At 41.6% G+C, this 16555-nt stretch overlaps 1 protein-coding gene across 1 annotated transcript in view; it reads right to left on the bottom strand.

Moving 5' to 3' along the window:
* Positions 1–16555, bottom strand: part of ddx18 (DEAD (Asp-Glu-Ala-Asp) box polypeptide 18) — a 60711-nt gene that overhangs the window by 14933 nt on the left and 29223 nt on the right. Inside the window, exons 9-12 of the mRNA XM_068035119.1 lie at positions 9998–10159; positions 8573–8725; positions 2042–2155; positions 1276–1332 (exon numbers count right to left, since the gene is read on the bottom strand). Coding sequence (XP_067891220.1) covers positions 1276–1332; positions 2042–2155; positions 8573–8725; positions 9998–10159 — 486 coding nt within the window. The remainder of the gene's footprint in view (positions 1–1275; positions 1333–2041; positions 2156–8572; positions 8726–9997; positions 10160–16555) is intronic.

Genomic DNA, 16555 nt, shown 5'->3' with positions numbered 1-16555 from the left:
GAGGAGGAGAGGTGACTTAATAGAGACATATAAGATAATCAGAGGGTTAGATAGGGTGGATAGTGAGAGCAAACACGAGGGGACGTAGCTTTAAGTTGAGGAGTGATAGATATAGGACAGATGTCAGAGGTAGTTTCTTTACTCAGAGAGTAGTAGGGGCGTGGAATGCCCTGCCTGCAACAGTAGTAGACTCGCCAACTTTAAGGGCATTTAAGTGGTCATTGGATAGACATATGGATGAAAATGGAATAGTTTAGGTCAGATGGTTTCACAGGTCGGCGCAACATCGAGGGCCAAAGGGCCTGTACTGCGCTGTAATGTTCTATGTTCTAAACATGGTGGGCTGAGTAGCCTCCTTCTATGGTGTATGGTTCTATAAAATCTAAAATATGGTTCTATGGATAAAGGTGCCCATTATCAAAATTACAGCAGATTAAACAGTAACATCGACTATACAATTTTGGAGCCTATGGGAAACTGCTTAAGAGCTTGCCAGGCAATATCATTACACCTGAACACTGCAGTTTATAAGTGGCTGAATATGCTTGCAGATTAATTAAGTGTCTCAGTGTCTAATTACTTTATTCTCCCTATTATACTCAGCATCAGCTCTCCCTCGGCCATTCATCTCTGGTGGCTTTCCCGCACCCACATCCCAATAAATACCATTCTTCAGCCAGCTGTAGCGTTTAGTTACAGCAATTATTTGAGAACTATTCCTCTCCACACAGTATCAAAGAGCAAGAATGCAGAGTAAAGGCTGGCCACAGAAAGCTCCAAATTTCAGTTGCATGGTACTGCAAGTTGGTGCTTCAACGTTTGCCATCATAATCCCACACACACCAGAAAGGATTACTGAACAGATTAAACTTTCAATTATCTTAAAATGTGCAAAACACCTACTCACAGTTAATCTTAATAAAGCAGTTTGCTTAGCCCGATTCTATTCATACTTACGGTTACAGCCATTTTGTTTCATTCCAAGATTGTCCACCAGTACAGTGTGACTAAATCTTCCCCAAATTTAGTTTCGTTCAAATTCTTCCTTTCTCAAATATCTTTTTCTGACCCGCCCCTAGCTTTTACAAATCACAGGACTGCAAGCAAATCCAGCTCCAGACCTAAAAGGTCCAATTTTATTACTTTGCATGCAGTTTCACTGTATGCATGGAATTGAAAAATAATTCCTGTGAAACTAGAAAGTCTCATTTTTGAATTCAAAGTTTTATTTAAAAAAATTGCAATATGCACATGCTTTAAGTAATGTAATTTTACCTGAACTTGTATGTTTGAGATCTTGCTCCAGGAAAACTCAAACTCATTCAAAGGTACCTATCAAAATAAAATTTAGCATTCTGTAAAGGTGATGCTATATATTTGTGCCAGCAACTAAAAATGTAACTAAATATCTGTCAATATATGTTTACCATAATTTATGTGACTTTCCCTAAATTACAACAATGACTGCACTTCAACAGTACTTCACTGGTTGTGAAATGCTTTGTGATGTCAATATTATAAAGGCTTTATATAAATAGAAGTTCTTTCTATTACAAGTCAGTTTGTTTTAGACAAACTCCTGGTTACACCAATAGACATGGCAAAACTACAAATATTTCCAAGTTTCTATTATTGAATCTCTTCCCACTTTTCATTCCATCACCTTTAAACTATTGATAGCAACTAGCAAGATGAAACTAGAGATTACAGGTTTAGAGAACTTGTATTCTAGAGACACTGCCAGTAATAATTTTTATTTTTCCTTCAAACTATATGGGTTCCTGAGTATTTCAAATCGGACACAATCTGTGGCTGGTTCAAGGATCATCAGGCTGACCCAGTCTTGAAAGACTTTAGAAATTATGCACAACATACAGATGATACTTGGGTCTTCACATTCATTTTTATAAAAAAAAAACTTTTCTAAAATACAAGCAAAAATTTGGAATTACTTAACTAGCACGAAAATTTCTAACTAGGTAAGTGAATCTTGAATTAAATCTCACAATGTCCTGTGGGCAAACGAGCAAGCAACAATTACCCTGGCCTGTTTGAGATAACGAAGGAAACCCAATTCTTCTGCTCTCAGAATAAGTAATGCATGTCCTCGTGCATTAATTCCTCGTGCTGTCCTACCCACACGGTGGATATATTCCTGATAGGATAATGAAAAGGTAGTACATAATGAATGTTCATATTATTTGGGTAGAAGTACAGCATAAATCATCCCACCTGCATAAAGGCCTATTTTTCTTCACCTCTACGCAGTTAATAGTCCTAATAAAAGACCTGAAGTTGTCAACATTCAAAAATATATTTAGTACATTTTAAAATGGGATTCCTTCTCTTTTGCCTTGTTATGAGCAAGGCAGTTTTAAAGAATCGCGTAAACATGCAAGGCCCATCAAAACTTGTGCTTTTAGTGTTTCAAAAATTCCAGGACAATATGGAAATGCATTTTGAAAGTTCATAATGTTATCATTCCTACTACCCCAAAAATACTATCCCAAACATTCATTACCCTTGGTTTTAATTTTATTTCAATTAATTAAAAAAAATTCATTCCATATAATGTAATTCTTTCATCTGTTACTTGTACTTGCATGCCTTATGAATACTGAAATTGTATTCTTAGTTCACCTGCTTGTTCAACAGTCTTCTCTAAACTACAAAAATATTGCACTTTTCTAACCTTTCCCCACAAGTAATCGCCATTACATTTAGAATCACATTTGTTCTTCTCTGCATCCACTTCAATAAATATAGATCCCTTTTGTACTGATGACCAGAACAGTACTTCAAGTCTTGTCTGACCAGTTAATTGCAAAGCCATGGCATAGCCCCTGCAGTTAGCAAAGCATCTGTCTATATTAAAAACCCTACATCTGCATGCACTTCCTGTCAGCACCACCACTGACAGCTGTAATCATAGCATGGCAATTTTATATAGGCATTTTCCATTAAATGTGAATGTAGGAATTAGTTATGGAAAAGGACAAATTATGCAGAAAAGCAGGATTTTTTTCAATACTTTGGTATTTAATTTTATATTCTCTATCTGCATAAAGAGGAATAGAATATATGACTTTAGAAACTTGGTTGGTATCCATTTTGACGTTGCCTGTCTCTGAAGTGCCTTGGGACGTTTCTCTATATCAAGGGTGCAATGTAAACCTGCCAAGTGTTCACCGTCATTACTCTTGAAACTGACGGCAACTTCTAGCATCCGCACGCGTGCAGTGGAAATCCAGAAGTTGCTGTCAGTGATTCTTCACTCCTCCACAGGGTGTACTGTTGACATATCCGCAAAAGGAGAATCAACTAGAAATCACTGAATTGACATGAACTTCCACTTTTTACGCTATTATTCCCTTAAAAAAGTCATGTCTTGTTCAATTAGGCATGGCTGTTTTTTTATTAAAAAACAGTGTACTAAGTCAGAATTACTTCTGAATAACCTCTCTGGCCCTGAAAAACGAATTTTATATTTATGGAATGTCAAATGTCTAAAATAATAAAGATTCCAGATTTTTTATAGTAATAGTGTTTTTAAGTTTGATACATCAGCAGCTACTTTAATCCCATGCATATGTCCCAATCGTTATTTTGCTTTCTGCACAATTATAAAAAAGCAAATGATAAAACCTGCTTGTTATTTACTGGTTTAGAGTCTGAAAATTCCTCAATGTGATTGGCTGTTTCGCCTGCTTGATAGCACCACTATTGCTGGACGCCAGAGATTCCCTTCAGTTGGCACCCAGAATGAAATTAATGTTGAGAAAAGTGAAGGCCAAGCCACAGAGCTCGCTAGATCTTTGTGAGCAGCTTTCTTTGCTGTGAGCACTGTCACTTTGCCGCTGACTGAAAAATTCGGGCCATCACATTTGTGGGGTTTGTTGGATGGCAGGAGTAGACAGACACCAAGCAAATGTAAACAGGTTTAAATAAGAAAAAGTTGGAAAGACAGGTAGGTGGTGAGAATATTGAAAAAGCAAAATTAACTTAAAATTAGAAAGGTAATAGGGAGCAAAAAGAGAGGGGACATAACAGTCCAGCTGAAAGAGTTGTTTTTCATTGAGCAGAAAGTACAATTGTGTTGGTGTCAGTTGGTTGGAATTATAATCCATTTTGGAGTAGTTTTATTACTTTACATATTTTCCACACAAAAATAACTGTTCCCATAGACTAGCATTCTAGAAGTTAAATTAATTCAGTGAATTCAGAGGCATATCAACAAGTTTTTGGTGCAATGGGCATTGAAATTTAAGAGTTACCATCTACTGAAATTACCTTAACCCTTTGCATGCCATGTGATCAGGCTGAGTGTATCACAGTAAGAATACTGAGCAGCCCTTCCCTGTCCATTTTTTCTCCTTGTTAATTCATATGCATTAACATAGGACCTTTAACATAGGCAGGATTATCAAACAAAATTAACACTGAGCCTCATAAGGAGATATTATGGGAGACGACTAAAAGCTTGGTCAAAAAGGTGGGTTTTAAGTTGCGTTTTAAAAGGAGACAGGAGTGTTTTAGGGATGGAATTACAAAGCTTAGGGCTTTGGCAGCTAAAGATATGTCTGGCAATTGTTACGACCAGGTGAGGAAGAGGTCTAGGGTTCCCTTTTAGCCTTCACCTGGTTTTACTGTAACAGGGTTTGATTTTAAAACACACTTGTTTATTAGCTCCCCCTTGGTGAATCCTTGTTCACCACTTTCCAATTATAAGGCAAAGAAACCAGAACAGGCTTTCTTAGGTTTAAAGAAGAAAAGTTGAAATTTATTAAACTTAAACCTAAACTCTAATTTGGTTAACGCCTACGGAGACACGACGTGCCCACACTAGCATGCACATGTGATACACTCATGCAGAAAGAGACAGAAAGAAAACAGAAGAAATAAAGTGGAAAAGTGTGAGGCAATATCGGAGGAGGTTTTGTGTGTTATGGTTCTTTGAGCTCACTGTAGAGTCCTTGATTGTCGGTAGATCTTGCTTTTTGTTGGGGCCCAGTATTCTTAAATCTTGTTTGCTGTAGGAGACTTTTCTCTCTTGGATTTCATGTGTCTTCAGTGGATTCAGAGGCTTGTGAGAAAGAGATGGGAGCAGGCCGACAGGAGAGGCTGTGGCAAGCCAGCCAGGAGAGATCTTCTCAGCCCAGAAGCATTCTGCTTTTTGCCCAAACTGTTTGTACAAATTCAAAAAACTCAGGTTGCCCAACAGGTTAGTCATGTGACTAGCTGATTTGACCATGTCTGTTTGTGTATTCGGCCATATTAGCAGTCAACCTAGAATGCAAGCTCCCCCACCTTCAACGTCTGGTGATCAAAAGTCCATTGTGGGTTGAATGTGTCAGGGAATGGCTGCTTTGTCCTTCCGAACACGGTCTATTGATATACAAATGTCTTTTCCAGCCACAGCTGATCTGTTTAACAAGTCCTTTCTTCACTCCAGTTAACAGTTTAAAATCAATGTTCATGACAAAATCAATGGGCCTCATTCTTGCCTAGCATGACACAATGGTAAAGTAACTAAAATTGGGGATGTACAAGAGGCCAGAATTGGAGAAGTGCAGAGATCGGAGAGGGTTGTAGGGTTGGAGTAGGATACAGAGATAGGGAGAACTGAGGCCATGGAGGTATTTGAAAACAAAGTTGAGAACTTTAAAGTTGAGGCATTGCTGGATCAGCGAGTACAGGGGTGATGAGTGAAGGGGACTTGGTGTAAGTTAGGATATGGGCAACAGAGGCTTTGGATAAGCTCAGCTTTATGCAGGGTGCAAATGGGAGGCTGGCCAGGAGATCATTGGAATAGTCAAGTTTAGAGATAACAAAGACATTATAATAGAAATTGCTGACTTACACTTGTCATCCTATCATCTCTACTTCTCCTCTGAAGTGTCAACCGTTGCAACTTTTCATTCAAATGGCTGAAAACAGATCTTCAGAGTGGTTTTCAGCCAATGGTCTCTGTATTTGAATTTGCTCCCACTTCCAAATGGTAATAAAATGATTAAGAACAGGAAAAGTAGCAAAGTAGTTATGATACTGAATTAGTAATCCAGAGAATGTGAATTCTGAGTATAGCACTCTTGAGAATTTGAATTCTGTTTGAAAAAACAATCTGGAAATAAGTGATCATAAAGCTGCTGAATTGTCATTAGAATCCAGGACCAGCATGTCCCTGTGAGGAAGGATAAGTTTGGCAAGTTTCGGGAACCTTGGATAACGCGGGATATTGTGAGCCTCGTCAAAAAGAAAAAGGAAGCATTCGTAAGGGCTGGAAGGCTAGGAACAGACGAATCCCTTGAGGAATATAAAGACAGTAGGAAGGAACTTAAGCAAGGAGTCAGGAGGGTTAAAAGTGGTCATAAAAAATCATTGGCAAACAGGATTAAGGAAAATCCCAAGGTTTTTTATACGTATACAAAGAGCAAGAGGGTAACTAGGGAAAGGGTTGGCCCACACAAGGACAGAGAAGGGAATCTATGTGTGGAGCCAGAGGAAATGGGTGAGGTACTAAATGAGAACTTTGCATCAGTATTCACCAAAGAGAAGGACTTAGTGGATGATGAGCCTAGGGAAGGGAGTGTAGATAGTCTCGGTCATGTCGTTATCAAAAAGGAGGTGGTGTTGGGCGTCTTGCAAAGCATTAAGGTAGGTAAGTCCCCAGGGCCTGATGGGATCTACCCCAGAATTCTGAGGGAGGCAAGGGAAGAAATTGCTGGGGCCTTGACAGAAATCTTTGCATCCTCATTGGCTACAGGTGAGGTCCCAGAGGACTGGAGAATAGCCAATGTTGTTCCTTTGTTTAAGAAGGGTAACAAGGATAATCCAGGAAATTATAGGCCGGTGAGCCTTACGTCAATGGTGGGGAAACTATTAGAGAGGATTCTTCGGGACAGGATTTACTCCCATTTGGAAACAAATGAACTTATTAGCGAGAGGCAGCATGGTTTTGTGAAGGGGAGGTCGTGTCTCACTAATTTGATTGAGTTTTTTGAGGAAGTGACGAAGATGATTGATGAAGGAAGGGCAGTGGATGTTATCTATATGGACTTCAGTAAAGACTTTGACAAGGTCCTTCATGGCAGACTGGTACAAAAGGTGAAGTCACACGGGATCAGAGGTGAGCTGGCAAGATGGATACAGAACTGGCTCGGTCATAGAAGACAGAGGGTAGCAGTGGAAGGGTGCTTTTCTGAATGGAGGGATGTGACTAGTGGTGTTCCGCAAGGATCAGTGCTGGGACCTTTGCTGTTTGTAGTATATATAAATGATTTGGAGGAAAATGTAGCTGGTCTGATTAGTAAGTTTGTGGACGACACAAAGGTTGGAGGGGTTGCGGATAGTGATGAGGATTGTCAGAGGATACAGCAGGATACAGATCGGTTGGAGACTTGGCCGGAGAAATGGCAGATGGAGTTTAATCCGGACAAATGTGAGGTAATGCATTTTGGAAGGTTTAATGCAGGTGGGAAGTATACAGTAAATGGCAGAACCCTTAGGAGTATTGATAGGCAGAGAGACCTGGGCGTACAGGTCCACAGGTCACTGAAAGTGGCAACGCAGGTGGATAAGGTAGTCAAGAAGGCATACGGCATGCTTGCCTTCATCAGTCAGGGCATAGAGTATAAAAATTGGCAAGTCATGCTGCAGCTGTACAGAACTTTAGTTAGGCCACACTTCGAATATTGCATGCAATTCTGGTCGCCACACTACCAGAAGGACGTGGAGGCTTTGGAGAGGGTACAGAAGAGGTTTACCAGGATGTTGCCTGGTCTGGAGGGCATTAGCTATGAGGAGAGGTTGGATAAACTCGGATTGTTTTCACTGGAACGATGGAGGTGGAGGGGCGACATGATAGAGGTTTACAAAGTTATGAGCGGCATGGACAGAGTGGATAATCAGAAGCTTTTTCCCCAGGGTGGAAGAGTCAGTTACTAGGGGACATAGGTTTAAGGTGAGAGGGGCAAAGTTTAGAGGGGATGTGCGAGGCAGGTTCTTTACACAGAGGGTGGTGAGTGCCTGAAACTTGCTGCCGGGGGAGGTGGTGGAAGCAGGTACGATAGCGACGTTTAAGAGGCATCTTGACAAATACATGAATAGGATGGGAATAGAGGGATACGGTTCCCGGAAGTGCAGAAGGTTTTAGTTTAGGCAGGCATCAAGATTGGCGCAGGCTCGGAGTGCCGAATGGCCTGTTCCTGTTCTGTGCTCTTTGTCAAAGCGACCCAACTAGTTCACTAATCTCCTTTAGAAAACTTACCCTTTTTACCTGTTCCAACCCGAACCGAAGTCCAGTCTGATACCAATGGTTAACTCAACTTCAAGTTTGTTGGTTGTATTCAACAAATAGGTTAGAACAGCAAGCCACTTACATGCTAGTTGCTTTAAATACTTACTGAAACACACCCAGGACTATTCAAATGTAATTTACATTTGAGGAAACTAACGGGTCTGAATTTCTTTAATATATGAATAAACCTAGTATAAACTTGGTGAGAAAGTTGGTAACAAACTTTAGTATTAGTATACTAACTTTAGTGATCACTTTATAATGGAATTATTATACCTTTGGATCATCAGGAGGGTCATACTGTACAATCCAATCTACTTCAGGAATATCCAGCCCTCTGGCAGCTACATCTGTACATAGCAGTATTCCATCATTTGCATTACAGAACTGGAAGAAAGTTGATGTACGTCTTGTCTGCTTTTGCTTTCCCTAAAAAATATTGAGTAACGAAAATTCAAAGAATCAATTAAGCTAAGTGATTTGCATTATAACATGAATTATAACATTTTTTAGTAACCATTAATGTACACAGAACTTCAGCCCATAATCTAGGCAGACACTTCAGTGCTGTATGGAGTGCTGCAAAGCAGGTACCACATTCCAGATGAGATATTAAACGAAGGCCTTGACCTCTGTGCAGGTTGACATTAAAAAAAAATCTTTCAACACTATTGAAAGAAGTGCAAGAGAACTCCTTGGCCAACAATTAGGCTGTGCAACACTTTGGACATCAGAAGGATCTGAAAGGCATTTCATAAATGCAAGTTCTTTCAGGAAAAGGAGTCTACAATCCTTACTTTCAAGGGCAATTAGGGATGGGCAATAAATGCTGTCCTAGCCAGCGATGCCCACATCCCATTAATTAATAAAAAAAATCTCTGGCCTACATCCAATTCCAGTTGCATGCTAGGTTGTTGCAACCACTATTTAAGGCCCGATAAACACCTTATCAGGACTACTACAGATAGCAATAAAATGTTACCTGCCAGCACCATCCACACATCTTAACTTAAAAAAATTTCAAAGTAGCACAAACAAGCATTTTTCTAAACAAATGAAAATTTTGCAGCCAACTGTACAGTCAATGGATAGCTCAGAAATGTAATCATTTTTAATTATATTTTATAGAACATATTTTTCTAACAACTTGAAATTAGCAGTACTACCACAAAGGAGCAGAATTTAAATTACTCTATATATTCCATTTCCAAGAATGTGTTGATACAAAATGCAATAGCATTCATATTGTAAGCTATCCAATGTAGACAAGACACAATAGAGAGATCTCATTTCCTGTGGCTCAGCAGGTTTGTTCACTGATTAGCAGAATCATACAGAACAGGGAGGCTCCAGGCCAATACCTCGTCTGTATTAAGTTAGTTGATCTCAGTGGTAGCTCTAGGGATACTACAAATAGCCTTAATGCCAATAGATGAGACAAAAGAAAATTGGCTACAGTTCCTACTCTTGATCACTACCTAGTGTTTACGCTAAAAGAGTAGTTGGGTACACCAGGATCAATCTTATTAAAATTTCTCTCATGGTTTTGAATAAGCTGCCCAACACTCACCACCATAGCTCACATGCAAATAATGGCCAGCTGGATAGGATACCAGAGGCAACTGGTACATGTGAAACTATACCCCAGCAACACTTTTAGAAATGAAAGGGAGAGAAGACTGGCAAGTCTTTTTTACTCACATGAATTGCCATAACAGGTAGGTCAATGTAGTTCAAGAGCTCATAATGATACTTCACAGACATACACGAAGAGAAAAAAACCATGAGCTTCTTCTTACGGTTCTTCTTTAGAAAAGTGAAGAGCAACAGGAATCTTTTTTCAGATGGACAAACTACATAACCCTAAAGATGAAGATAAATCAGTCAGTACGTAATTAAATATTGCATCTAACAGCACATCATTTTGCAAGTAGTGTGAAATATTTTGTTTCATTGTGCAATCTTGCAGGTTTTACTGTTCTGTGGACCATGCACCAGTCTTCAAAATTGCAGGATTACTTGTACATTTAAAGGTAATCAGTTTTAATTGTCCCTCCCCATGGCAAACTTGAAACAAATTTTTGGGGAAAATCATTTGTGGTTCAAGTTACAATAATTAAAAGACCATTCTGTTTTCCTCTTAAATTCCCAGTATCACTCTTCACAGAGTGATTTCACTAGCAATATTAGGAATATTGAAAAAAATTAGAATTGAAAAAAGAACAGGATAAAGTTTGGACATTATCATACACGTTAACTCGAAACACCGATCAGCGAGGATAAAAGCATTGGTGCAAAACGTATCACTGTGTAAGGCAACAGTCTCAAATTCTTGCATATATCAGCCTCTTGTACAATCATTATGGACTGACCCCTGTTGCTGTTAGGTATTGGAAGATTACAGTTGTTCCATGAATCTGATTAATGATATTATTGGAAAAAAAACAGTATAAATAATCATTTAGAAAAATAGGGATTAATTAAGGACAGTTAGCATGGATTTGTTAAGGTAAGGTCACGTCTAACTAACTTGATTGCATTTTTTTGAGGAGGTGACAAGGAGGATTGATGGGCGCTTGATGTAGTCTACAGGGATTTTAACAAAGCTTTTGCAAGGTCCCACATGGCAGACTGGTCAGAAAATTAAGAGCTCATGGATCCCAAGGCAAAGTGGGAAGTTGGATCCAAAATTGGCTCACTCCCAGCCAAGGGTTATGGTTGACAGGTCTTTCTGTGACTGGAAGACTACTTGCAGTGGGGTTCTACAAGGCTCAGTACTGTGTCCCTCGCTGCTTGTGGTATATATCAATGATTTAGACTTAAAATGTAGGATTAAGGGGTTTGCAGAAGATATGGAAATTGGCCACGTTTTTTTTTATTTGTTCGAGGGATGTGGGCATCACTGGCTATGCCAGCATTTATTGTCCATCCCCAATTGCCCTTGAGCAGGCAGTGGTGAGCTACCTTCTTGAACCCTGCAGTCCTTGGGGTGTTGGTACACCAACAGTGCTGTCAGGAAGGGAGTTCCAGGATTTTGACCCAGCAACAGTGAAGGAATGGCTATATAGTTGTAAGTCAGGATGGTGTGTGGCTTGGAGGGGAACTTGCAGGTGGTGGTGTTCTCATGCATCTGGTGACCTTGTCCTTCTAGCTGGTATAGGTTGTGTTTAGAAGGTGCTGTTGAATCAGCCTTGGTGAGGTGCTCCAGTGCATCTTGTAGATAGTACACACTGCTTCCACTGTGCGCGGTGGTGGAGGGAGTGAATGTTGAAGGTGGTGGTGGAGTGCCAATCAAGCGGGCTGCTTTGTCCTGGATGGTGTCGAGCTTCTCGAGTGTAGTTGGAGCTGCACCCATCCAGGCAAGTGGACAGTATTCCATCACACTCCTGATTTGTGCCTTGTAGGTGGTGAGCAGGCATTAGAGAGTCAGATGAGTTACTCGCCACAGAATTCCCAGCTTCTGACCTGCTCTTGTAGCCACAGTATTTATGTGGCTGTACCAGTTCAGTTTCTGGTCAATGGCGACCCCCAGGATCTTGATAATGGGGATTCAGCGATGGTAATGTCATTGAATGTCAAGGAGAGATGGCTAGATTCTCCATTGTAGGAGATGGTCATTGTCTGGCACTTGTGCGGCACGAATGTTACTTGCCATTTATCGGCCCAAGTCTGGATGTTGTCCAGGTTTTGCTGCATTTGGACAAGGGCTGCATCTGTATCCGAGCAGTCACAAACGGTACTGAACATTGTGCAATCATCAGCGAACATCCCCACTTCTGAATTTATGATGGAGGGAAGGTCGTTGATGAAACAGCTGAAGATGATTGGGCCTAGGACTTTACCCTGAGGAATTCTTGTAGTTATGTCCGGGTTCTGAGATGATTGACCAACCACAACCATTTTCCTTTGTGCTAGATATGACTCCTACCAGCAGAGAGTTTCCACCTGATTCCTATTGACTCCAGTTTTGCGAGGGCTCCTTGATGCCATACTCTGTCAAATGCTGCCTTGATGTCAAGGGCAGTCACTCTCACGAGTTCAACTCTTGTGTCCATGTTTGGACCAAGGCTACAACGAGGTCAGGAGCAGAGTGGCCCTGGCAGAACCCAAACAGAGCATCACCAAGCAGGTTATTGCTGAGAAAGTGCCGCTTGATAGCACTGTCGATGACCCCTTCCATTACTTTGCTGATGATCAAGAGTAGACTGATGGGGCTGTAATTGGCTGGGTTGGATTTGTCCTGCTTTCTGTGCACGGGACACACCTGCGCAATTTTCCACATCGCTGGGTCGATGCCAGTGTTGTAGCTGTACTGGAACAGCTTGGCTAGCAGTGTGGCTAGTTCTGGAGCACAGGTCTTCAGTGCTATTGCCGAAATGTTGTCAGGGCCCATAGCTTTTGCAGTATCCAGTGCCTTCAGCCATTTCCTGATATCGCGTGGAGTGAATCGGACTGGCTGAAGACTGGCATCTGTGATGCTGGGGACCTCAGGAGGCCGTGATGCATCATCCACTCGGCACTTCTGGCTGAAGATGGATGCAGGTGCTTCAGCCTTGTCTTTTGCACTGATGTGCTGGGCTCCCCATCGTTGAGGGCGGGGATATTCGTGGAGCCTCCTCCTGTCAGTTGACAGTGAGGAAGAACGCTGTAGAGTGCAGGAAGATATCAATGAAGTGGTCAGGTGGGCAGAAAAGAAGTGGAATTCAATCGGGAGAAGCGCGACGTAATGCTTTTGGAGAGGACAAACAAGGCAAAGGAATACACAATAAATGGTAGGATTCTGAGAAATGTAGAGAACAGAGGGGCCTCAGAATACATGTCCACAGATCCCCGAAGGTAGAACAGCTAGATAAGGTGGTGAAGGCAGCATTCGGGATAATTTTCTTTATTGGCCGAGGCATAGAAGACAATAGCAGGAAGCTATGCAGGAACTATACAGGACACCAATTGGACTAGAGATGAAGTAGTGTGCATATTTCTGATCATCGCATTACAGGAAGGATGTAATTGCACTCGAGATATTACAGAGGAGATTTACGATGATGTTGCCAAGAATGGAGAATTATACCTATGACAGGAGATTGGATAGGCAGGGCTTCTTTGAAACAGAGGCGGCTGAGGGGAGATTTAATTGAGGTGTACAAAATTATAAGAGGCCTAAATGGAGCAGATAGTAAGCACCTATTCCCATTAGTAGAAGTGTCAACAACAGGGGTGGCACAGTGGCGCAGTGGTTAGCACCGCAGGCTCACAGCTCCAGGGACTCGAGTTCAATTCTGGGTACTGCCTGTGTGGAGTTTGCAAGTTCTCCCTGTGACTGCGTGGGTTTTCGCCGGGTGCTCCGGTTTCCTCCCACAGCCAAAGACTTGCAGGTGATAGGTAAATTGGCCATTGTAAATTGCCCCTAGTGTAGGTAGGTAGTAGGGAATATGGAATTACTGTAGGGTTAGTATAAATGGGTGGTTGTTGGTCAGCACATACTCGGTGGGCCGAAGGACCTGTTTCAGTGCTGTATCTCTAAATATAATATAAAATATAAATATAAAGGGGCATCAATTTAAAGTAATTGGTAAAAAGGTTAGAAGGGAGTTGAGTAAAACTTTTCACCCAGTGGGTGGTGAGGGTCTTGAACACTCTGCCTGAAAGGGTGGTAGAAGCAAAAACCCTCATCGCATTTACATGACACTTGAATATGCACTTGAGGTGCCGTGAACTACAGGGCTGCAGCCTGGAAGGTGGGGTTGGACAACACTTTTTTGGCCAGCACAGATACAATGGGCCAATTGGCCTCCTTCTGCACTGTAAATTCTGCTATGTTTCCATAAATGAAATAGGGAAAGGACAATGTATTTGGAGCGGAATACTTGCTGTTGTAACACGGCACAGAATGAAGAATGCATTCATCACTCAATTATTCCCCACCTTCCAAGCAAAAATGTAACCTTTGAAAAAAAAAATTGTTGTTTGATAGTACAGAACTTGAGTATTACTGGAAAGAGAGAGATACGCTGTCAAAGCTTTTCGTCTTGTACTCATCAGGACAGATATAAGAATGTCATATTTCAAAGGGAGCTGCAATTTATACTGTATGGGAAAAAGGCGCTGAGTGGTTGGCAAGCAGACTCTGGTCGAGGCATTGCCATGGAGAATGTACCAGGGAACAACAGTCTTCCATGCTTTTGTTTAATTCAAAAGAGGTGCAACACCTGGACATGTTCCTTTTGCCTGCAGAGAACGAGTCCCTGCGTATGAATCTATATAGCTTCTGGCAAGCGTAAGTAAGCCACATTGTGAGCCTGACTGATAACTTAAATTGGCTGTTAGCGTAATTCTTAGCATACTCTGGATTGTTCAGAAGTGCTGTCCAATCGCAGAATCACATTTAATGTGAGACACTGCGTTCTGCATTTTGCAAGCACAGGCTGATTGAGGCCACGTCAATATATCATGGCAATATAGACACGCCGCCATTTTCTGAATCTGCATTCACTGAGCTTCTGAACTTAGCAACTTGCGCAACTGAGTTCAGCTTTAATGACAACATGAATGCCCAAATACAGTGCTGCCACGGGATCCCCTCCAGGCCCAGCATTTGCTGACATTGTCAGTTTTAACGAGAAATGCGCTATGGAATGACCCCCAAACCTCTTACCCCTCGCATATTTCCGATAAGTAGATATGTCTGTGATATTTGAATCTACAGTTGCATGCAGGAATTTCCTCACACACCTTAATATGCTCCATCCCGTGCTCAAATTCACCATTGAAATGCAGCAGTCTAATGAGCTCCCTTTCTGACGTGCTAGTTGAGAAATCTGCTAATGGGTTCTTGACTACCATCCACAAGCCTACCTTCACTGGCCAATATATGCATTGGGATTCCTACAGCTCCAAGCGCCAAGATTGGCCTGATCAGCAATTTCACACTGCTGCTATGCAGTAGTAACACAAGTGGATTTTATAATAACAGGATGCTGCCGTCAAACCATAAAGACGTTCTGCCTACCACAGAAATGAGTAACGTGGTATATGAATTCCAGTGGTGGTGTGATGCTAGGTACGTAGGGTGTACGTCCCAACAACTGGGGATCCTAACAAACAGCACGTCCTTTCAGTTTAGTTTAGAGATACAGCACTGAAACAGGCCCTTCGGCCCACCGAGTTTGTGCCGACCATCAACCACCCATTTATACTAATCCTACACTAATCCCATATTTCTACCACATCCCTACCTGTCCCTATATTTCCCTACCACCTACCTATACTAGGGGCAATTTATAATGGCTAATTTACCTACCAACCTGCAAGTCATTTGGCTGTGGGAGGAAACCGGAGCACCCGGAGAAAACCCACGCAGACACAGGGAGAACTTGCAAACTCCACACAGGCAGTACCCAGAATTGAACCCAGGTCGCTGGAGCTGTGAGGCTGTGGTGCTAACCACTGCGCCGCCCACTGTGCCTGTTTGCAATAGGCAGAGTACTGACCGGACTCAACCAGCCCATACTTGCAAAATGCAGAACACGATGCATAATACTGAAAATAGAGACAAGTTGAAGCTTTTCATCTTGCACTCATCAGGACAATATGCAAAAATACCAATGCAAGGGAAAACAACTTTATACCGTATGAAAAGAGTGCGCTGATTGGTTGCCAAGTAAACTAAAAGAGTGCCCAACATTAGATATGATTCTGCGACTTGCGACTGGACAACATTTGCCAAACAATCCTCAGTGTGCTAGGAATTATGCAGATAACCGATTTAAGATTGTCAGTAGGGCTCATAGCATGGCGCATTTGTATGTACTGGAAGCTACATATATTAATACACAGGGCCCTGTTCTTTGCAGACAGAAAGAACATGTACACACATTGTGTCTGTTTCAGTTAAGCAAAATAAGTGACAGCCATTCGCCAGTTCATTCCTCAGGGCAATGCCTTGACCAACCAGAGTCAAGCTATATGGTTTAAATTCAAACAAAACTTGGCAGTTAACTGTCAGTCACCATAAACTGGTACATTATCCATGGCAACGTCTCTACCAATCAGAGTTCACTTGCCACTCGATCAGCACTCTCTTCTCATACAGTATAAAGTTGCCATTTTCCCTTGCATCGGTATTCTTGCGGATTGCCCTGGTGGATGCAAGATAAAAAGCTTTGACAACATACCTATTTTCAGCAATACTCAAGTCCTGTACTACCAAATGACAATGTATCACGTTTGATGTGATTCCACAATGGTTCAGTAAGTGCTGTC

The sequence above is a fragment of the Heterodontus francisci genome, chromosome 7 (assembly GCF_036365525.1).
Source record: "Heterodontus francisci isolate sHetFra1 chromosome 7, sHetFra1.hap1, whole genome shotgun sequence".
NCBI classification, from domain to species: domain Eukaryota; kingdom Metazoa; phylum Chordata; class Chondrichthyes; order Heterodontiformes; family Heterodontidae; genus Heterodontus; species Heterodontus francisci.
The sequence above is the reverse complement of the archived record's forward strand: the minus strand, read 5'-3'. Positions and strand labels throughout refer to the sequence as shown.